General features: G+C 40.5%; 5 protein-coding genes across 8 annotated transcripts in view; all 5 read right to left on the bottom strand.

Moving 5' to 3' along the window:
* Positions 1-3,944, bottom strand: part of LOC104823991 — a 5,609-nt gene extending 1,665 nt beyond the window's left edge. Inside the window, exons 1-5 of one of the 2 annotated variants that reach the window (XM_010555823.1) lie at positions 3,721-3,944; positions 1,763-3,171; positions 1,568-1,618; positions 979-1,227; positions 473-553 (exon numbers count right to left, since the gene is read on the bottom strand). In XM_010555823.1, coding sequence (XP_010554125.1) covers positions 473-553; positions 979-1,227; positions 1,568-1,618; positions 1,763-2,893 — 1,512 coding nt within the window. In that variant the 5' untranslated portion in view covers positions 2,894-3,171; positions 3,721-3,944. The remainder of the gene's footprint in view (positions 1-472; positions 554-978; positions 1,228-1,567; positions 1,619-1,762; positions 3,172-3,720) is intronic. The other variant, XM_010555824.1, reaches the window with a different exon arrangement.
* Positions 3,945-4,341: 397 nt separating this feature from the next.
* On the bottom strand, positions 4,342-8,245 carry LOC104823990 (uncharacterized protein At2g33490-like). The gene is made up of 10 exons (XM_010555821.2): positions 7,868-8,245; positions 6,970-7,042; positions 6,655-6,726; positions 6,509-6,570; positions 6,334-6,402; positions 6,184-6,212; positions 5,890-6,094; positions 5,485-5,721; positions 5,338-5,388; positions 4,342-5,231 (listed from the first exon to the last, which is right to left on the bottom strand). Exons 1-10 carry the CDS (start codon positions 7,982-7,984, stop codon positions 4,491-4,493), a joined length of 1,656 nt encoding a protein of 551 aa, XP_010554123.1. The 5' UTR covers positions 7,985-8,245; the 3' UTR covers positions 4,342-4,490.
* A 1,422-nt stretch (positions 8,246-9,667) lies between these two features.
* LOC104823989 lies at positions 9,668-11,245 on the bottom strand. Its single transcript, XM_010555820.1, has 3 exons — positions 10,434-11,245; positions 10,199-10,257; positions 9,668-10,088 (listed from the first exon to the last, which is right to left on the bottom strand). Exons 1-3 carry the CDS (start codon positions 10,756-10,758, stop codon positions 9,984-9,986), a joined length of 489 nt encoding a protein of 162 aa, XP_010554122.1. The 5' UTR covers positions 10,759-11,245; the 3' UTR covers positions 9,668-9,983.
* A 199-nt stretch (positions 11,246-11,444) lies between these two features.
* LOC104823988 (double-stranded RNA-binding protein 3-like) lies at positions 11,445-13,713 on the bottom strand. Its single transcript, XM_010555819.2, has 3 exons — positions 13,150-13,713; positions 12,792-13,011; positions 11,445-12,683 (listed from the first exon to the last, which is right to left on the bottom strand). Exons 1-3 carry the CDS (start codon positions 13,393-13,395, stop codon positions 11,869-11,871), a joined length of 1,281 nt encoding a protein of 426 aa, XP_010554121.1. The 5' UTR covers positions 13,396-13,713; the 3' UTR covers positions 11,445-11,868.
* Positions 13,714-15,825: 2,112 nt separating this feature from the next.
* On the bottom strand, positions 15,826-21,082 carry LOC104823987 (omega-hydroxypalmitate O-feruloyl transferase). Of its 3 annotated transcripts, XM_010555814.1 has the most exons (7): positions 20,909-21,082; positions 20,453-20,732; positions 20,260-20,360; positions 19,094-20,182; positions 17,334-17,637; positions 17,032-17,207; positions 15,826-16,914 (listed from the first exon to the last, which is right to left on the bottom strand). In XM_010555814.1, the coding sequence occupies exons 5-7, from the start codon at positions 17,605-17,607 to the stop codon at positions 16,048-16,050; spliced, it is 1,317 nt and encodes a 438-aa protein (XP_010554116.1). In that variant the 5' UTR covers positions 17,608-17,637; positions 19,094-20,182; positions 20,260-20,360; positions 20,453-20,732; positions 20,909-21,082; the 3' UTR covers positions 15,826-16,047. The 3 variants fall into 3 exon arrangements, with proteins under 3 accessions (XP_010554116.1, XP_010554117.1, XP_010554120.1); XM_010555815.1 differs by having other exon boundaries at positions 19,094-20,360; positions 20,453-20,725; XM_010555818.2 differs by lacking the exons at positions 19,094-20,182; positions 20,260-20,360; positions 20,453-20,732; positions 20,909-21,082 and adding an exon at positions 17,736-17,848.
* Between the last annotated feature and the right edge of the window lie 614 nt (positions 21,083-21,696).

Raw genomic sequence — 21,696 nt, 5'->3', positions numbered from 1 at the left:
TGGAAGAGTGTAAACGTACATGAACAGGCGTTTTAGAAATAGAAGGGAAAGAAAACAACATAGGTTGCCTAGGGGTGCAAGTGAAGCAGCTAATTTCCGGCTCTTTGCTATGGACTTGCACAAAAGCCAATAATTCCGCCTATTTTGGTTTTTGGCTGTTGCATTTATAGATACAGGCAACAACGATAAATCTGTAAAAAGATGCAGTAATTTCACCTAACATCCAATATCATATTATCATGGTTTGGGTTTTGAAATTGGTTCTTCTTTCTTGATTTTCAAAAGAATTTTTTCTTGCTTTTGATTTTCTATGGACTAAACCCATAAAGCCAGAACAAAAACTGGGTTTTCCCAGTTTAATGAGCTTAAAACTGAAAACAAGACCCGAGTCACCCGACCCTGGATGATTCACAATAATAATTGAAAAAAGAAAAAAAACTTGACCGGAGCTTAATAGGTCTCTTATGTTTACCTTAGTACCAGCTGGCATGTCGGATAAGTCATAGTTACAGAGGAAAGTGTGGAGTGGTGTCTTCTCTGGGTTACTGAGAACCTGCAGAAAGATCAGTTAATATCATGAGTGAACATCCCCAGCTTCAAAAAGGTAGCTATAGCACTCAGAAAAAGCTAAACTACAGAAACATAATGATCCTCAGTATTAGCCTATTCTTTTTATCTTCACAAATACCACAAGCTCATGTGAAGAATAGAGTAATAGTAGCATTGAGTTAGAGAACCAAATGACTTCTCATCGCTTTCACAACCCAACCGTCAACTTCACCAACAATTTGATTTTAAATTCAAGGAACGGTTACAATTGAACAACCGGGAATTGACACCTTTCTGCAATTTTTTTCACAAAACTCACAACTGTCGTGCTCCTTGAAAGAGGTGGAAATCATCCCTTGTGTAGTCAACAGCAATGCAATTCTGAATTTCCATTCAAAATGGAACAAGAAACAAAGAGATAGGAGATACCAACTGTATCCGGCCCTTCATGGGGATCCGCAACCGGCTTTTGACACTCTGAGAATCAGTATTTTGATTTGTTTTCACCTTCTGAAGCCAAAATTTGTTTGTAGAAGATCCTCCAGCAAGATCAATGGACGCGTAATAAAGTAAAAAGCAATCACCATCAGCACTAGATACTGAGAAAGGCAGCTTCTGTGATTTTGGAGAGAAGCTTCCCCCAGCAATACTTAGTACGGCAAGAAAACCATCAATTATCTGCACAGACAGACAAGCATAAAATTTGTGAGGAGTCTAAGGGCACAAAGGTAAAGATGTGGGTTTACACAGCATTTATGACTTGTGGCTCTAGTTGGGGGTTTATGGCTTTGGCGCAACCATGGCCGCAAGTATAGTTTTGCCATGTGGCCGTTATAGACATAGAAACTGCTTGTTGTAAATACACAAATGGATACTGTGGTAAACATAGATACACCAAAAAAAATGGAAAAAAGACGAGCTATGACCACTAATATAAAATACGTACTAGGACTTAGGACACTGGCAACGGAAAATAAATTTGCAAGGGGTTTTACGGAGCAGTCATTGAACAAAATACCTGACAGTGGGTATAAGAAAGAGATTGATTAGGATTTAATGGGAGTAGGCACTGAAAAAAGAAAGCTTGAAAGTCGTTATGCCAACATCTATGAAGCCCCCGCCCAATCATTCCCCCATTTGCAGAAAACATATTAAAACCAATAACGAAATGGACATCAAAGCATCACAAATTAAACAAAGCTGAGGTAAGAACCTGATTAGTCTGTCCATAGGATAATCTTCCTGACAAAATGGACTCTTCAAAAGAACCAACCAAGGACCTCTGAATGGGGCGTCCACTCAAGCTTCTACAGAACCTTCTACATGAAGAAGTATGAGCCGATTCAATAGCTCTCTCCATTGAAGACGTACACAAGCTTCTCTGAATAGCATTAGCATCTTCAAACAATCTACGGTCAATCCTGAGTTCTGCATCTTCACCAACGTTCCTAACGCACTGATCATCTTCCAGTATATTCCCATTTTGGTGTGCTTGTAAAACTTTTATTCTCTCAAAAAATCTTGGGCCAAGTGGTGATAGAGAAAGAGGTGGAGAGACAGATACGTCCTTATCACACTGTGATGGCTTATTGGGTCCTCGAGACGTTTCAAATACAGGTGAACATATGCAAACCGTACCTTTTGTCGACTCTTGCTCCTGGCCATCTAGCAACGGACCATCGGTGAAAACCATAGAAGAGAGTCTACTGCAGTTTGCAGAAATGCCCCTCCATTCCCAGCAGCTCGAAGTAGCCGTGGTTGAGGGCACAGTGGAGAAACTTAATCTGCTGGTGATATTTGCCTTTTTGTGATCTTGGGTGGCAGGAACATAGAGCTCATTTTTCAGAGCAGCAGAAGTTTTATGTTGGTCACTACTACTGATATCAAGCAGGTCACCTCTAAATCTCTCGGGAAAGAGAGTACTCAGAGGAGACAGCACCCGTTTCCTGACAACTGATCCACCTGCCTCTACTTCATTAAATCCACTGTTCGACAGATCAGTGTGATTGGCAGTGGTGCCCATGTGTTCATTATCTGCCGAGCTAGTTCCAATTTCTTCAAACCCAACTACCCTTCTAAGTGCAGTCTGGCTCCAACTAGTCTTATCCACTGCGCAGATAATTGATCCATCTGCAGTTGACGAAGAAACAGCCCGAGTGCCATGATATTTACAAGAATCGTCTAAGAGCTCTGGAGGGTCCAACAATGTTTTTCGATCAAATTCCCCAATAGAGGAGCAGAGGCTTCCCTCAGTTTCCCCATTAAGGTCACAGGAATCATGGGAAGTTGCATATGCGGGCAGACTTTGCAAAGCTTCATCTGAAGCAGTATGCGGCAGGCCCATCACCAACGTGCAGAGGAACGTATCGCTTACTGGGTTACAGGACAAGCCTAAATCGTATTTACACCTTCTCTGGTGTCAATTTCTCTATATCTGCTTCTCTGAAATTCCCTAATAAGCTATTCTAGAACTATGAATCAGTTACTGGCATCCACAAGCTGTGCATTGCTCCCATACTAGACAGTGCCTGATACATATTAGCAACTCGGCAATGGCAGGAGTTTATTCGAGCAACTTGTAGCTTGATGAACGACACAGAGTTCATCGCCATCCACACTTGTCTGAAAAGAATGAAAGAGAGAAAGTATCAATTGTGGATCAAAATTGTGGCCACAGATTCTTAGGCCTAGAATCACACAAATCATGATCCGAACACACTGAAGGCATCAACTGATAAACCAAACTCATTCTCATCGATTCGTAATCCGAGAATCACTAGAACCTGTATAGAAGTATCAATCAGATTAAAAGTGATTACAGTAATACTACTTATTCCATCAAAAAAAGAGGATAAAGGATCAATAGATCACCAGTTGCAGGTCATTAAGTTTCAAGCAAAAATCACGATTCGGAGAAAATAAACCAAAGACTGTCGGGGAGGGAAACTGATGATCAAACAGACCGATCAAACAATGAACACATAAATACTTATCATCACCACCATCACCATTGCAGCCGTAAAACTTGAGGAAACATAAACCGATTCAACTAACTACAAAGCTCAGTTAATTCAAAGTGCGAAGGTCGCCAAAGCTTAATAACTGGAATCGGTACTTCCGATCAAATTTTGAAGGAAAAAAGAGAGAGAGAGAGAGAGAGAGAGGACGCACCGATGAAGCCTTGATTACCCAACCCTACAGATGACAAGAAACCCCAAGAAGAAGATCGTGCACATAAATTGACGGATCGATATCAGAAGAAGAATCCACCAACGGTGAAATTGTCCGAAACGAAGGAGACGAAGGAGAAAGAAGAATGAAAGAGAAAAATGGGTTTACAAACAAATCCGCATAGGGCATCGCCATTACCGAGACCATTAGCCTTCCCTTTCTTTTTCTTTTTCCTTTAATATTTTTCTTTTTTTCCACACTGCAACTGTTATGAATTTTGTTTTGATTAATCTGTGAAATTTAGTCAAACGATTAAGAAAGACTACACTGGAAACTTGTGGTGGTTAATTCTGTGTTTCTTTTAGATTGAAACTAATATATACTTGTCTAAATTAGATTTGACAAAACATTACTAAATTTAGAAAAATCACAAGTACAAATAATTATAATCGGACTTTGTATAGAATACAATAAATTCGTCTTTAAAAAAAAAGCTGAAACTTTTCGTTACGTGGGCAATCCAAACAATTAATTGGAAAATAAAACAAGATTTTCCCTTAAATAAGGCACGTTTCATCCACGGGATTGGGGTGGACAAAATTTTGCAGGAAAAAAATAAAAGAAGAAGAAAATCTGTGGATTTCAGATTTACATTGGAGGAACAAAGAAAGAGATTGATTTTCACCAAACAAAGAATACAAAAAAAAAATATATATATCAAGTTTCTCTATATTTACTTAAATGGGTGATCTCTACAAACCACTTTGTAATCAGGGGAATTGAGGAAGTGAGGAAGGTGGCGATCTGTGGTTCATTAGGGCAACGGCTCTCTGGTCTCTCGAGGGTATAGAGAAGCTTCTTGGGACGACCACCAATGGCGGAACAGGAAGCGGCGCCCCCACAACAATGCCAGTTGACGACGGACCAGTGCTTCTTTCATGGCTGCCACTCCATGCCGACACAGGTGCCGAGTGACCGACCAGACCTCCCGGAGATTTTGCACGTCGTACGGTTCCCGGTGGTCTTGGAAGCTCGTGCAGTTCGCTCACCTGTGGGGACGAACCGAGTGGAGGCGGAGGCGGTGAACCAACTGGCGAGACCTTTGGAGACCGAACTGGCAAACGGGAAACCGCACCACCCGAGAACGGTTTGCTCATGAGTGGCACGGAAAACTGAGGTGGCTCACCGGAGGAGGGACGGGGCAGACGGGCAGAGATGGAGCTGCTGTTCTCGGAATCTTTACCATTCTTCACCTGTTCCAGCGGAGATGAATGCCATTGCCATGTATTTCCGCTGTGGTTTGGCGGTTTCACATTTGAAGGAGCTGGTTTCGTCGTAAAGGCCGGGGTGGGTAACACGTACGCATTCGTACCCGCCTGGGCTGGGGATGGATTCATCTGCCTCATCCTGTCCGAAAAATCGCATCTTTTTTCCAAGAATAACGGTGCTGAATGGCTGCTTGCTCTGTTATCATGGCTAGAAACTTGGTGTTCCTTTTTATCTCTATACATCTGCACGAGAGAATAGAGATGACAACTCAGCTCGCATTAAACTCGAGAAATCGAGGATCTTCTGACCAAGAATCGGAAAACGAATGTAGAACACTAGAAAACAAACCACAGCTGGTTCTGTTGCTGAAGGGCGTGGAAACGAGAGGTCAGCATCCTCCTGAAAGAAAACGGAAAGTAGTGTGAGATTTTGTTTTGAGATCGTCGAAGCAAAAGACAGTACATAACTAATATTATCTCTTTGGGGTAACATTACCTTGATCGATTTTCTAGGCGTAGAGAGGGCTTCTATTCTCTGTGTGCTCGTCCTGCAGTCAAAACTGAGTTCCCCATCTCTGTTAATGTATCGATCATCATCATCATCATTGTTGGTATCTTCCATTTCATTTCCGTGAACAGAGAGCTCACAGTCAATGTGTTGCTTCTCCGCAGCGATTCGAACATGTTTCTCAACAGCCTCGAGAGATTGCAGTCCATCCCGAAATAAACGCATCTAATAAACAAAAAGATAGTTAGACGCAGTTTCGAAAATTCATAATATACGAAACTAAAACCGCTGATTCAATCCACAAAGCAATGGGACTCATATCGCCGATTAATCTCTTCCGGAAAAGAAAAACAAAGATGGGAACATTTCTTTTAAAAGATTCGAGATACAAACCTGAGAAGAGTGGTGGCGTGCCGCTTGTGTGAGAAGACTACGAGATTGTCCTTGCTTAAGAGACTTCAACCGGAAAATGCACAATGTCGCCTCATCATGAAACTCGTTATGAGCGGCTTGTAACTGATGCGACATAGAGTTCTCTCCTTTGCATTTGGGTCTCCCTTTCTCTTTCACGTGACTCATCATGTACTCGTAAACATCTCTGAAATTAATGGATCGATATTTAGAGACAAAAGCAAAAGTTTATATGACCAAAATAAAACAACTCTTATAAAGCAGAAAAGAACGAACCTCTTTTCATCGCATTGCCGCTTCATGTCCTGCTCAATTAAACATCACAAACGAAGGAAAAAAGGATGCTGGTGTCAACCGCAGCCCAAGTGCACACCTTAATAGTTGAATAGAACATTAACAAGACAATAAAGAAAGTGACAGGCATACCTCGACAGTTCTAAGCTCATTGAGAAGAGATTCTGATGGGTGTGTAATAGTCTTGAATATATGAGCGCGCTGAAGAAACAATGTAAGAAGTAAAATCGTCATGCCTTAGATTTTGTACAAAACTATTGGTCTCTCGTGGAGGAACAATGAAATTATGTTACAACAGACAACTTACATAGGTGTCAACGAGTCTCCGGAGCTCAAACTGAACTCTACCCAACATTAACAAGATTTTACCTGCAGAAGTTACAGTGTCATGGTCACAGGCATTAAAAACAAAAGGAAAATAAATTCTCTAATATTCAATCCCTATCCGCTTACCACTTTCTTCATCATTGTGCAACGCGATTTTCTCCAAACAAGAACCCATTTCCCCCAAGGATTCCGAGAACTCTGGAATTACCAAACAAAGGCATAACATTAAAGCACATGTACATATATGGCAATCGAAATGAATATGGGACTGAAAAGACAACACTTTCTCGGACTTTCAGGACAAACATAAGATAGAAATCAGAACAAAAGGGTACATGCTGACGTACTTAATGGAACATATAGGTATTAGAAGAGGCACACAAGAGCGAGATTGTGCCAGAAGCTGCATTTGCAGATCTACAAAGTTGAATTCTTGCTTACCATATGCACTGTTAGCTGTGGCAGCTGCTGCCGAGAGTAGTTTATCATAGCATTCTCTTATGTCTTGCATATCCTGAGAACACCACAAGAGAGACACATCTCAGGGATATTATCATCATACTCAATGACAAAGAGGACTTTGACGATATAACTAGAGACAAATCCGATGAGTCTTTCATTGTAGCTCATGAAACTACTCAAGCAGCTAACTAGGAAGAACCTATACGCACAAAATTTCCCAAAGAATAAAATTTGGGTCATTTATTGCCAAATTTGCGAAATTCCTAAATATGTTCTTCAACTATCAAGAACAATATGCCAATCAACATCATAGAAGGTTCGACCAATTTGCCTCGTGAACTTCACAAAATCCAAAGAGTTTTCAGAGTCACTACCTTCTGGCATACAACCAACTTAGATCTCAAAGCATATCCAATGAAAACCCTAAAATTGTCACCACAGGTTTACATCTAAATCCATCACTTACCTGCGACTCTTTCATTCCAATGTCAAGAAACTACAACAGTTAGTTACAATTACAGATGCCGTGAACGAATTCCTTCCCAGACCCCACAGCCCCTAATTCCCCTGCTAGGAAGATAATTCGAATGATTTCCTACCAAATCGAGAGTTTCTGAACACGTTCTTCACTTTCCAGTGAACAAATCGGCCATCAACAACATGGATCGTTTGTAAATAAGTTAACCCGTTACAGTCGCCCGATTCCCCAAATAAACTCGACAATGCTACGAAAAATTGCAAAGCTAATACCCTCGTACAGCATAAACCCTACTTAAATCCCACCGCAAAACCCAAGTACCTAGGAATATCAACGACCAGATGAACCGCCTTAATAACCCAGAAAGAAAGGGATACATAAACGACCAGAATGAAGTACCTTGACGGCTCGGGCAAGCTCGTCAATCTGTGCCGTCGGAAAAAGCTCTCCTTTGTCCTTCCCATCAACCTTGTGAAATGCGAATCTCCTCAACCTCCCAATAGAAGCTTTCATCATCCGGAGAACACGAACGAGAAACAGAAACCCTAATCACCGCAACGGAAAAGAGAAATTCGTCGTAGAAATCCTAGATCACCTCCTCCCTCGAATGAGAAGAGATAGGCAGATTTGCGAGAGGAAATCGGAGAAACAGAGAGAGGATGAAGACAAGGAGACGAAGAGAGAGTGAGATTCAAGTATCGTCGAATGTGTTCAACGACATTGACGGAAGAGAGCAGAAGAAGAAAGAAGAAAACAAAGCTTTTAAAAAAAAAAATCTAAAGGTATATAAGAAAAAACAGATCGAAACAGGGAGAGACGGGAGACGGAACCCAGATGGGAAAAACAGAAAGGAAAAATAATCGACGGCTAATTTGTTGTACACGTGTACGACGATTAGGGACACGATGGAGATCAACGGTAAAGATGGGAGATATAACACGTGGCGAGATCATGGTGGACAGAATGGGTGTGGGAAGAGGTCAAAAGTCAAAGATTGATGACAGGGAAGGAAAGTGATCATCATTATTCGGCTTTGACCACCGGCGTGAGGGTCAAATCTCCCTTCCTGGCATTAAGGATTTTTTTTCAAGAAATATAGCCATATTGTTCTAGAAGAAAAAAAAATCATATTGTATGTCTTTTTTCTAGTAACAATGTAAACATTGACATTTAAATCATTAAATTTCTAGATGAAAACAAACATTGACATCACAGCTACGGATATTTAGGTTCAATTATATTTCGATTTCGTTATTCCTTATTTGATATTTTAAATTTTATAAAATTATATTCAAATTATATTTGTTTTCTGCCTTGAACGTGTGTGTTTTATTTGATATGAAAATAAATTATATTCCTTTCGATTTTTATTTAAAAAATTACTTTTAAACATCATTTTATTCAGTTTATTTGTTATTTTTATATTCAAATTGAATTAATATCAAATTATTTATTATTTTAAGATAATATTTGTTTTCGATATAATTATTCATTTCGATTGGTACGGATTTCCCAACCCGAATATTAATTGCCCAACCCTAAAAAAAATTTGTAAATGGAGATAGTACTAAATATAATCAATTCGGATATACCCTCATATTTATATCATGCTTTATAAGCAAATATATAGTCAATGTATAATTAATACGATGGGGTATATCAAATTATAGAGGGGATGGCTTCACATGTCGAGGATTCAAGTAATATCCACAATAATCTTATGAATTTGGACCAATATTCGATTCGGATATTTTTGGATATCTAGATACCAATATTGATGTGCAACATTTGTCCCATGATCGGTAGTTTTGAAATGATCTCTTTGTAAATATTCTTAGAGCTCGGAAAATGTTCATATATATTCCTTGTATTTTTTCCTTGTTAATCCCATTGATTATATAGACATTGCAAACCCAAGATGAATTAACAAAAAATTCAAGAAGTATATATATAATATAAACCCTTTATTATTTCGGAATGTTGGCAGATGCATATGTAATTAATGAGTCACGCGATTTTTTAAAATAATTAGTTTATTTTGAATATATATATATATATATATATAGGTTGGTATGTGAATGTGACTGGATTGTTTATTGTTTAAATAATGGTGTTCACCGAAGAAAATTTAACGAATATGAACGAAGACATTTAAGAATTTGGACAAAGGTGCAAGTGACCATTTGATGGTTTTACGACAATGGCAACATCATCGTACGCATAATAACGGGCCATCGCGACAATGGCAACATCATCGTACGCATAACTATAGCCTAGCTACGGTATTTTCCTTGTCATAAGAACCCCAAGTTAACCTTTGTCTACTACTAGTGACGGCAGTGTTGGTAACAATTGACAAGATCAAATAGATCATCGCGTGAAATCTATAACCTGGAGATTGCATGCATGCATGGATTATGAGAATATCGAGAGTGATTTGAGAAAATTTACGTAATCTTCTCGATCTCTATATATGAATCTCTTCTTCTATATACTGTCGGGTTCCATTCATATCTCAATGTCCAGCTCTAGCCGGAGGTTTGTCACTGGAAGCCACCGGATGTGTCAGAAGCTTCCTCACATTCTTGAATCCTTTTCCTATTCTTGCGATCCTCGCTTTCTGCCAGATAAAACACCGTTATACAGTACACATATACATATGTGTGTACGTGCGCGTATAGTATAGGCACGTGTTGTATTTTATGTGTGTACGGTCTGTGTACTACGTACCTTGTTATCGTTGGATTGGCATTTGTTCCGCCGCAGATAACACACGGGCCCAAGAAAGCCTATAACGATATAAAAAAAGTATATATGTCAATGCATATGATCATACATATATATATATATATATATATATATATGCATGAGAGGTTCTTGGTCAAGTTCCATGTCTGAATCTTGTCCCTCGGCTGAAACAAAATCTTACACGATCTAACTCGTTATCCGATATCTAACTAATTACCATCATCATCGTCGTCATCATCGACGTCATCGCCGGCGCAGTAAATGCGAAAGCTAGGAGATCCAGGACACAGCAGAATGCTATTCTCAGGCATATCCATAGCGTATGATCCTCCTCCATTTTCTTCCTTCTTCGTCTCCTCCGTTTCGTACCCATCTCTGTTACGTTCACCAGGATTCTCGAGAAACTGTTTGTCCAACGTGAAGCTATCAGCCACAACGCTTCCGTGGATCGATCTTCCCCGTGTTATCATCTTGAATATCTCTCCTTCTCTTCCATTATTGCCTCCTTCTTCAGTCTCAGGCCTTGAAGCTCCACAACCCATTTCTCGGATGAAGCCTGAGAAGCTGGAGAAAAGAGGGGGGGAAATGGCCGAAGAAAGGGCCAGTGATGGAAGAAGCTAGAGGGAGATCACCACCATGGACGTACGGTCGAAGGAAGAAGGAAAAAGGAAAGGACCATTACAGATACAGAGATACAGAAAAGGAAATCGTTCTTTTGTTTTTTTAAAGAAAGCCAAAGGTTGTCACGCATTGGAGAACCTTAGCCTTTGATGTTTTCCTTAACTAAAAACAGACCAATGCCTATCTTTAGCATCTCTCTCTTTCTCTCTGGTTGTGTTCTTGAAGCTCTCTTATGTCGACATTAGCCAAGCGATTTGCCATCATCATGTGCATTCATGGTGAAAATCATTTGAATGTCGTATCTCTTCACTGTAGATAAGCCCTCTACTTCTGACACATTGAGACGTTATTAACCCCTCCACTTCTGCACATGTCCATGATTCTGTCTGTTCTCCGAAGCAATAGGAACAGATTCACTCACTCGTTTTTGTTCTGTCTCTGTAGATTCCTGTCTTTCATATTCATGGCTCGGAGAATGGAAATTCAACGTTCATATCGTGGTTAACTTGTTAAGAAATCGACATGGATTTGACCATAACACAGTATAGTATAAAGCCATAAAAACAAAACTCAACGGTCAGTTCTGTCAATCCCCAGTGACAAGACGAGCAGAAAACTCCATGGACGATGGTTTTCAGTTACGTTTGTTTCGTTAATTACAAATTCCGAAACGTCATATTTCAGACGTAAAAGTTTCATAATAAAGAATCAAAAGCCATTAAATGAGAGAGTGGGAAGGAGAAGCAGAGCAATCGGCGCCATTAATGTCGAAGACAAAAGCCATTAAAACGCTTTTATTTCATCACTGCCAATGCCATCGTCTTCTCTTCCTCCATTTAATGCTCTCTCTCTCTGGTCTTCGTGCAGTTCAGGGCATTGAATTCATGTCAGGCCGTAAAATTCAAACTCGAAAGACAAGAACACGATGAAACAGACAGACACTACCCATATGTCTTTTTTTTATTGTCTCATGGTAGAACATCCGAACAAGTGGATAATCTGCATGTAACCCATTAATAATCTTGGCTAAACTAATCATGGGTCTGATCAGATTTTTCGCCTAATCTGGATTTTGTTTGAAAACCTAGTTTGCTCATCTCGCAGCTAATGGCACTACCGGTAGCAGAACGATGACGAAGGGATGCGGATTCGTTGACTGATGGCGATGATGATGATGGGTTAGGGTTTGGCTTCGCTGGTTGTGGCGGTGGAGCTGCACAAACCGGAATCACTGATCTGATTTGAACGGCTGGAGCCATTCTATGAGGGTTTAAGCTAAACCCTCCTGTGTACAATCCTCTGCTTTTGTAGAAAACCTCTGCAGTTGTTGCCTTGTCGGAAAAGGGCAAGAGCTTACTGTAGCTGCTTCTATGGGTCGGTGAATCATTTGTTGTGGTGTTATTTTGAGCCGTGGGCAAAGGAAGCGACTTGATGATCATTTCTGTCTTAGCAAGGTGCCCTTTCTCCACACATTCTTGAAACTTCTCTTGTGATTCCTCTCTGGATTGTTGTTGGAAGGGTTTAACTGAAGATAGGACTCTTGAGGAATTGTTTGGCAGGATTCTGGATGATTTTGGCGGTGGAATTTGAGAGATGAAACTCGTTTGATGGTGTTTCTGTGACGATGAAGCTTCATGGCTATTGCTCAACAGATTGATCAACCTCAGTTTCCCACTCAACAAATCACTGTTTGTGTCTCTGTGACTTCGTGTGAGTGTTCTTCTCCTTGATTGGTGTGGCTCCCTTCTTTTCACTTCCTTGGGTCTAAAACTCGAGAGAACTCTTGCCACTACTTCCTGTTCCTTCTCTTCACCTTCCTTCTCTGCCAGAGAGTCCAAACCTCGCACTGTGCGACATCAAGACAGAATTTTGATGGAATCAGTTACAAAACTTGAGGAAAACTTTGATTTGAATTGAGGAAAGTTCGCCAGTTTAGGTGAAGAAAGTTGGGTACTTTTCTTCAAGGCAGACCAAGCTGCAATTGCAGCATTCTTCTCAGCTTGCTTCTTTGTTTTTGCAGGTTCACCCGTGAAACTCATGCCGGCGAGCTCCACGGTACAAGAGAACGTTGGAGTGTGACCAGGACCTGATCTCACGTTTGTGTACACTGGCAAATCAAGACCAGCTCTGTGGGCTGTTTCTTGAAGCAGATTCTTGTAGATCCCAGTCTCGTCCTTTGGAAAATGCACCAAAGAATCACGGGTTTGTAACGGATTGTCGGAATTCAGACATAAAACTGATAAAGATGTGAACGAACTACGAATGATCAAAGCCAGAGGTAGAAGAGACAGGGAAGGAAGGCGGGCACTTACAAGAACCCTGGCGGTTAGAAACCTTGAAGGGCCTCTGGAAGAAAGAGAATTAAGGGCAACTTCTGCAGCTGCATGCTCCGCTTGTCGGAGAGTGGAACAGTAAGTGGGACTTTCAAATATCTCCCCATTGAAGTTCACTGAAGCTTTGAATCTTGGGGCATGATCTGGGCCTTCTCTTATGCAGGTATATGAAGGGAGGTTAAAGCAGCTTCTCTGTGCAAGCTCTTGCAGTTGATTCTTATACATTGTGCTGTATCACCAACACAGAGAGAGAGAGAGAGAGAGAGAGATAATTCCACAAAGAAAGCACCAAATGTAACCCGAAAGGGGAGAAGAGGGATAGAGGAAGGGGTGAACAGATAAAAGGAGAGTTATGAGAGTTGTAGAGCTTTTATTCTTTCCCAAGAATAAAGAAAGGACCTTCACATGGTGGTTTTAACCCAAGAAAGGTTCCTCATAAAGGGGAGAAGAGGGACGTTAACAGTGACATTTCAATTGAGTATTGTCTCAGCACTCCACACACACACACACATATATATATATACCCATATGTAACTGCGTACAAGAAACTCTGATGTGACTTTGAGGTTGATGAACTTGCTGACTCTGTTTAATGTCCTGTCTTGGGAGTTTGACTGGTCTTGAACTGTTTAAACACCCTCTCTGTCCATTGCTAAAACGACCCAGTAGCTTGATTGAGTTTTTAGCGCCGTATGAATTTATAAGGCTTCGAAATGTCTATTTGATCAACTTGTCCACTCTTTGAACAGCCAGTGATTACATCAGTGATTTCCTCTGTTAAAAACCCAATAAGCCGTTCTGGTCAAAGTTTCGATCTTTACAAAATTAATTTTATATATTTGTGAGAGGAGAGGGGATTCGAAATGGTCCCATGGAGAAGGGAATCAAAGCAAAAGCCAAAGCTTTTGGTGGTGTAATTAATTTAGAAAAGGATCCGAGCTGCGCATTTATTGCAGAGAGCCGTGCCTCAATGAACATTTGAGTTGCCTGTCTGGTCCACTTGTGTCGGGAAATTTAATTTCAGCTCACTGATTTCTTCCACAACGCATATCATATGAGAGACCTCTCTTACATTTGCTTTCATAATCTAAGTTCAGTGAGTAATGGCTTCAAAAAAAAAAAAACAAAGATCTTGGTCGTAAAACAGAGCTACTCCTGGTTAACTGTATGAATGAACACTTAACTAAGAATCCCTTAACTGTCGACCGTCGGTTATTTTGCTGCAATCTCCACCGTTGATCTTCTAGATTGAATTGCAACCGTCGATCTTCTTGACGGATTATCATCAACTAACCCAGCATTTTTCAAAGACAGAACCTTGGTTCATATACGTCTCAAGAATCGCAGTCAGATTGGGAACCAAAATCTGTCTGTATCCAAGAGCTCTCACCTTTGATGACCCAGATTTGGATTTCTCATGATTCTTCTTCTTCTTGCATGAAAGTGGATTTGGACCCTGCACGAGTCAGAGATTTACAAGTTCTGATGTTCAGTTCCTACATTCGAGGATCTAAAACGAAGAAACCGCTTCATATGATGTCCGAATATCACGCGAATTCTCGAAAGGATATGATAACTAATCCGTATAGTCAGTCATCCATGGATGAATACAGCAAGCAAGGATGATGAAGACCCAATGCACAATATAGTTCTGGCAGTGAAACCATATTGCAGAAAATATGACAATTGCAAGAAAGATGTCTTGAGAACAATATATATACCTTTGCTTTCTTTCGCTTGAACTGAACCCTATCCTGAAAATGCGGTGTTTCAGACAAGAAGATCAGCCAGTGACATCAAGTTGATCAGTGCTGGGAAAATTCTCGAGAACAGCAGAACGGTTGGTCGGCCAATGTGAAATTCCATTTACCGATCTCCCTAAAGCGGTCATCACGATGCATATCGTCGTGGTGCAGCCATCTCCAGCTAAAACAACACCAAGTCGGTTCTTCCACCGAGTTCTTTATAAAGCTCTCCCTATATCTCCTTTGACTCCATTTCCTCATTGCATATGAGCATTGTGTGCCAGTCCTTCTGATCTCGTATCGGAAATTTTCTCAGCAGAGAAGATCGAAGAAGACCTTAGGTATCTCTGGGATTAGCTGCAACCTGCAAGCCCACCATTGAATCACTGTTTCGCCTTTGTTCATTCATCAGAGAAGCTGTATCAATGGCGATATGAAGTAACATTGGTGAGCTATTACATATAGGGGGAGTAAATCACAATCATACAGAGGTGTTGTTTCCTATGATTACCAGTTTGTGTAGCATCACTTCGTCTGCATCCTACAAATATCATTACGCCGTTTCTTTTACCACAAACCCTTTTCTAGATATAAAATCTGGAGTGAAACTTGTTTGCTTATCCGAGAAAGTGAAGGAAAATGCGAGAAAGTTGGATGAACCTTCTGTGTAGTCCATTATCTCGGCTTACGACTTGCTTTTAAAGCACATTCACTAATTTACGGAATCAGTTAACTTCGTTTAACAGGAGAATGCATATGACTCAACAAGAATGGCGCGTGAGAATAGTTTGAAGCTCAACGAATCAGACAGTGATCTGCAGACAACATCGCTGTTACAGATAAGGCACGGTTTGTTCTGTAGGAAGTTCCTTTTCAGAGTTTCACTATCTGATTAATGGAGCTGCTCAACTAACCAAAAGAATACTCATCAAATTATTAATGGTTTGAATTCGACGTAAGATACAGGCAGGATTTTTCAGGTGAAGACGACATTTCAGTAAAAAGAAAAAATTGGAAAGGCGGAATCGATTTCAATGGCGACAATACGAGTAACGAATACGACAAACATGATAACCAGAAACATTGACATGGTGAGAGGAAAGAGGCTGTAGAATCTTCCTTGTCGTTCTTTTCATATCTGCCTCATCTGCTCTTCGAATACATCCATGGCTGAACCAGGAAGTCCAAGAAGAACATTGATGCTTCTCCTCTGTTCTCCATGAGACAAAAAGAGAATCACTTCCTTCTCCGGCAAGGCGACCGGACCGGACAAAACCGGTTCTCCCCAGCCAAAATCTGTAGTGTGGAACGACAATCTCGACCATGCCGTGATGAGAAGCGTCGATGAAAGAGACGGCCTTGCCCTTGTGACCTCGAAGTAATCTATTGCAGATCTCATGTACCCGTCAGTCACCATCTTGATCGCGTCACGGACTAACCCGACTGCGAAAGCCAAGGGCTTTTCAAGAAGTTCCCCTGCTTCACAAATGGCGTTTGTCAGAACGATTCCGTTCCCGACATACCCTTTTGGAAGAGGGGGCTCAAACTTGGCCCTGCCGTCCACTGCGAACAGAAGCTTGGTCTTTTGGTCATTCAACATTTTCAGGGCCTTCGTTCTTGCCCTCCACACAAAAGCCGACAAGGCCTCGAAGGTTGTGCAGTTGTCAAGAACTTCACCATCTTCAGTGGCCTTGAGCTTGAGTTTCTTGATCTTGTCCTGGTCGAAAAAGAAGGATCTGTATAGCATCGGTTCGCCTGCGTAGAGTGCGTTGATGTTGGATTTGTCGTCTATTTCTGCAAACTCTTGGTGGAGATGTTCGATCTTTGGTGGGTTTCGAGCTCTGAGGATGGTTCTGTCTGAAAATGGAGGGGTTGTTAACGGTAACCCTCTTGCCGTCTGGCCCCATGAATTGACAAACTCCATGGCTCCGATTCCATCGAACATGCAGTGGTTCATGCAGAGTCCAAGAACGAAGCCTCCGCACTTGAACTTGGTCACCTGTTCATGATCAGACAAAAGGATCATCAACCTTTTCGAGAATTTAACAGCGGTTTGTTCTTAAATTACCGATTCATAAATAGGAAAAGAGATTGCTTGGGCCGGGGGAGCAAGAACCTGAGCTGTAACAGGAGGGATTTCAAGAATGTTCTTGGCATCAGGAACATCATATACCAATTTGCCAAGGGTTTCGGGCTTAGGTTTTGTAATATCACCGATCTCATCCATTGTACAGTTTGCTTCTGCTTCCACAAACACAACTCCTTCTTCCGTACAGTCCACTATAAGCTTACCTGATCGCCATCAAATATGGATACAGTTACAGAAAAAGCTGGTGGAAATGACACAGAAATCATATTCTCCTTTTTTTTATGCGTACTTCATCAAATATTCTTATTTTGCATGAGCAAGAGATTTACCTTCTGGGCAAATGGTGAGCCTCCCAGCGAGAGGATAGTAGTGAACAAGAACCTTGCTGAGAGCGTTCTTGAGCACATCAGCTGCTTCTTCATTTCCTTTTTCCTCTGATTTGAAACAATAGATCGTTCGGACGATCACGGCGATGTTCTGATCAAGATTCGACAGGAAATAGAGACCCTTTTGAGTTTCGGATATGGGTTTCACCAAAGTCGGCTCCTTTTGCAGAACATCGAGCTGAGAGGCTTTGCCATTGCTGTTGTTGTTGTCCTCCATTGATGCAGAGACTTCTTTGTTCTCAGCAACCTGAAAATATCTCAAGAACACAAAAGAGTGAATCAAAATGACCATAACTGTAAAAAATTATGAGAAGAATTGGTGTTTAACGTTAACACCATACTAACCACGTCCACAAAAGCAACAGCGATTTACAGGAAACAGGCAGCAAATGGGTGTTAACAAAAGAGTATCTTCTCTGTCAGAAGGTCTCTAACTTTAACTGTATTCAATGTTATGGAACCAAATACATACATATATATATAAGAAATGGGATATGTGGGACCCAGTAAAAAGGATCCGAGTGATAGAGAGAGATTGATGGTTCTGATTTGAAGATGGATTTTCAGACATAACAAAACTGGTTGTCTAAATGTGTGGAAAGCTTTTGTCTTAGCCTCTCTGTTTACATCATACGGGTGAAGTTAGGCGACTGGTCACGGGACCTAACACAACCCCAAGGGTCCATTGGCATTGAGTGATGGATCTTTTGGTTTTGGGTTGTTGACAGTAGGCATCCCAATTTTTTCAATGATTCCTTGTTCTTGGTCTTGTGAAATCAGATTCTGATTTCATACCTCACAATGATTTTTTTTTTTCTTTCAATTGATTTATAATAATATATAAATATTTTTATTCAGAAAAAAGAAAAATTGGAAAATAATTATGATCATATGCATAAAAAAATTCTTTTGTTATGTAAAGAAAAATCAAGATACAGGATAGAGATTTCGAGTTTTTGGAAGATTACAAATTTTGAAATGTATTATCATCTCATTTTTTAAATTCTAGACTAAAAAATTTTGTATGTTTTTTCAATATATTTTTTTATGATTATTTTCTTTCTTCACAAGTCAAATAACACGTAATCGAATTGAATACGATATATAAATTAAATGATTATCATTTTTTAACAAAAAAACATGATTAAAATCAAATATGAACCAAAGATAAAAATAATCAAAAAATAGACAAGAAGTATTTTATCATTAAAATTCGAATAAATCTAACATGAAACCCAATTGGATATGAATTTCCAAAATAATCTTAATCATCTTCTAATTACACTGAAATAGGTAACTAAAAATGCAGTACAATAAAAGTCATCCTCTAATAATCGTCAAAGCAATTAAACTAAAACCATAGTAAATTAAAAAGAAAAAAGAAAAAAGAGAGTATAATATTGTATTTGTACAGTAGTAATTGTATAATTTATAATAAAACCTAAAAAATCTTATCGTGTATATGATTTTATGAATGCAGACTACATCGTACACACGTTTTGAGGCCCAACGACTTGATGGAACTCTACTAGATTCTGTAGGGTTTTTCTATGGACTAACGAGGGCTGCTTTATGACAGCAATCGGACAACAAATCCGGCACCGAATTTCATAACCGCTCCACAATTACATCGTAAAGAAGTATCCATAGGGTCCGAATACGGCAATAAATAAATATCAGAAGGATCGATTTGATCGCCATACCTGTATTCTTCGAGGAAGCGATCATCGTCGAGATCCTTGCTGTCCTCAAGCTCTTCTTCCGTCTTATCCTGGATCCAAGACTATCCTTAGGGGCGTAAAAGCAGGTGGCTTGAACGCCGGAGGCTTCGGCGGGAGGATATCATCCCACTGCGTCGACGCTCCTTCCACGTCCTTGTATAATCCCCCCATCGAATCACAGATTCGCAAAGCTGCAACCTTTTCAGGCAGAAACAGATTTCTTCGAAACTCGGATCGGGAATGGCTTCTCCGCCTATCCGGCTTCTCCTATTTAAACATCTGAATAGCAATCCGGTTCACCTTTTCGGTTGAGAGAGTCAAAAACACTGAACCGGAGTTTAAATTAGCGGCAATAGACGATTCGGTATGTCGCGTTTCCGGTTTTCACCCGGTTCTTTTCGTGTGCCGGAACCTCTTGACGATCCAGAAGCATCTGGCCTTGATTTCAGAGAGCGTCTTCGGGTAAAAAGTAAAGCCCACAATCTCATATTTACATTACAAACGATCACGATTTACCCCCTGAGAGCATTTTTAACTGGAAACTCCCCTGTTTTTACTGATATTCCAACCAAATCACTCAATAGATATGCCATTCCTGAAGAACCGCAGCCTGAAGTGCACGATGCTCCGTCTCCTCTGCTGTTAACTTTGACAACATCCCTTTCTCCTTCTCTGACTTCTCTCCCTCTTCTCCTTCTTCTTTCTCTTCTTCTTCTCCTTCTTCGTCGTCATCTTCCTCTTCCTCTTCTTCCTCCTCCACCTTTGGAGTCTTTTTGGGTCGAGCGGCTTTCAACAGAGCTAACCTCTCCATCGAGATTCTAAGCTTCTCAGCAGCTGCAGACTTGACATGTCTTCGGGCATGTACTCAACCCCGCCTTCAGTCAGATCATCACACCATCCCTGAAGATCTGCCTCTATTTGCTTTGTGATGGATGCATCCGATGCTCGCACCACGAATTTGCACATCATCGTGGTCGTCTTGTCACCCAGATCCACGTTCCTGCTCACTTCACTCGCTCCAAATACCATTCCCAGGAAGCCTCCGTGCCATGTTTTTGCCGCGGAACACAGCTGAAAAAAAGAGATCGGTTTGCAAGGTTCTGTTAATCAACAATGGAAATGCAACCTGTGAAACAACATTACGCAACTGCCGTGTTGCTTGAGGAGAGCCATCCATGAAGTACAGGGCACCCGATAACCCGACCCGTATATCCACACGATTCAGCTCAAGCTCCGTCAAATTTATAATCTGAAAGCAATATCAAAACAGAGGTGAATAAGTCAATGGGGACCAAAAGGCAAGCCCTGCATAAACTAATTTATGAGAGAATATACACAAACCTTCAAGTGTAAAGTGACTCTTCCATCATTTGTATCTGCTAAATGGTAAGCTTCAATGTAGCAAGGATCACTGCTGCCAGTCAACAGATACGCAGAGGGAGAAACCTTCACTGAGGTTAATTCACTAGGTTTGGCCTCCAAAGCTCTACAATGGCCTTTATGAATTAATCCTTCTAATTTCCTATCTTGGGCAGCAGATGGCTCATACAATTGAACAGTGAGCTTGTGGTGACTGAATGGATAATCTCCTCTCGTTTCACTAACCCAGGCCACCTGGAGGCTGGAGAACAACAAGTTTATATATGTTTCATTCCAGAAATGGCACAGGAACTAAAGGGACCGAACATACATACTAGATTACGCAACATGTTTCAGTCATTGTACTTTCAAGCACTTGTAGCAAGCAGGAGACATCAAGGAGATCACAATATCAAACTAAGCAGAAAGAAAACTCACTTGTTTTCAGGATGATTTGAAGCATATTTAATCCTTTGCAGTATTAAACGGGTCTGGTGCTTGTTAACTGTATCAGTAGCAGCATGATTCCTGTACTCTTTCAAGCTCTTTGGTAATCAGTTGGCCAGCTCTTGCATGTTGAGACCCCATCCTCTGGGTGCATAGTAAAACTGCCTGCACATCTTGCAGTCTATTTGACGTATTTGCAAAATATATTGTAACGAAATGTCTATAAATTTGTTGGTGATCAAGTACTGCAAAATGGCACATGAAAAAAGATCAGCACCATTTAGCTTTCGTTCCGGGCACACAAAATTTAGATGACATGTAAGCAGATAACATTCCCATTTCAGGATCTGTTTAGCCACTATTTCCAATAGAACAGACCATCTCATTTGAGAATGCATGCGTTTGCATTATGTTTCGGGACATTTAACTGATCTCATTCCAGTGTCTGTTAAGCCATCATTCCCAATAGGACAATCCTGTATTTGCATCTCATCTGGGAATACATGATTTTCATTATGTTTCGAGACATATAACAGAAAACTTGCCATATTTATCTCGTTTTAAAATGCAGATTTTTGTATTACATTTCGGGACATATAACATATAGCATTCTCAATCCAAAGTCTGATCAACCATTATTTCCAATATAACAGATCCTCTATTTTGCATCGCATTTGAAAATGCAGTTTTTTTATTGTTTCAGGCATATAACAGATAGCATTCCCATTTCAGGGTATCTTTAGTCATCATTCCCAACAGAAAAAACCCTCGGCATTTAT

This window comes from Tarenaya hassleriana, unplaced genomic scaffold (genome assembly GCF_000463585.1).
Source record: "Tarenaya hassleriana unplaced genomic scaffold, ASM46358v1 Cleome4, whole genome shotgun sequence".
Classification (NCBI taxonomy): Eukaryota; Viridiplantae; Streptophyta; class Magnoliopsida; order Brassicales; family Cleomaceae; genus Tarenaya; species Tarenaya hassleriana.
The sequence above is the reverse complement of the archived record's forward strand: the minus strand, read 5'-3'. Positions and strand labels throughout refer to the sequence as shown.

Excerpts from the sequence above, each read along its gene's own strand:
- LOC104823988 (XM_010555819.2), bottom strand. The coding sequence starts at position 13,395 with ATGTATAAGAATCAACTGCAAGAGCTTGCACAGAGAAGCTGCTTTAAC. Across the intron at positions 13,012-13,149 it reads TTCTAACCGCCAGGGTTCTT|GACGAGACTGGGATCTACAA; the intron begins GTAAGTGCCCGC and ends CATTTTCCAAAG. Across the intron at positions 12,684-12,791 it reads TTGGTCTGCCTTGAAGAAAA|TGCGAGGTTTGGACTCTCTG; the intron begins GTACCCAACTTT and ends GATGTCGCACAG.
- LOC104823990 (XM_010555821.2), bottom strand. The coding sequence starts at position 7,984 with ATGATGAAAGCTTCTATTGGGAGGTTGAGGAGATTCGCATTTCACAAG. Across the intron at positions 6,571-6,654 it reads GCACAATGATGAAGAAAGTG|GTAAAATCTTGTTAATGTTG; the intron begins GTAAGCGGATAG and ends TAACTTCTGCAG. Across the intron at positions 6,095-6,183 it reads CGGCAATGCGATGAAAAGAG|AGATGTTTACGAGTACATGA; the intron begins GTTCGTTCTTTT and ends CATTAATTTCAG.
- LOC104823989 (XM_010555820.1), bottom strand. The coding sequence starts at position 10,758 with ATGGGTTGTGGAGCTTCAAGGCCTGAGACTGAAGAAGGAGGCAATAAT. Across the intron at positions 10,258-10,433 it reads TGATGACGACGATGATGATG|GCTTTCTTGGGCCCGTGTGT; the intron begins GTAATTAGTTAG and ends ATATCGTTATAG. Across the intron at positions 10,089-10,198 it reads GCCAATCCAACGATAACAAG|AAAGCGAGGATCGCAAGAAT; the intron begins GTACGTAGTACA and ends TTTATCTGGCAG.
- LOC104823987 (XM_010555814.1), bottom strand. The coding sequence starts at position 17,607 with ATGGAGGACAACAACAACAGCAATGGCAAAGCCTCTCAGCTCGATGTT. Across the intron at positions 17,208-17,333 it reads GCTCACCATTTGCCCAGAAG|GTAAGCTTATAGTGGACTGT; the intron begins GTAAATCTCTTG and ends GATGGCGATCAG. Across the intron at positions 16,915-17,031 it reads TCCCTCCTGTTACAGCTCAG|GTGACCAAGTTCAAGTGCGG; the intron begins GTTCTTGCTCCC and ends GATCATGAACAG.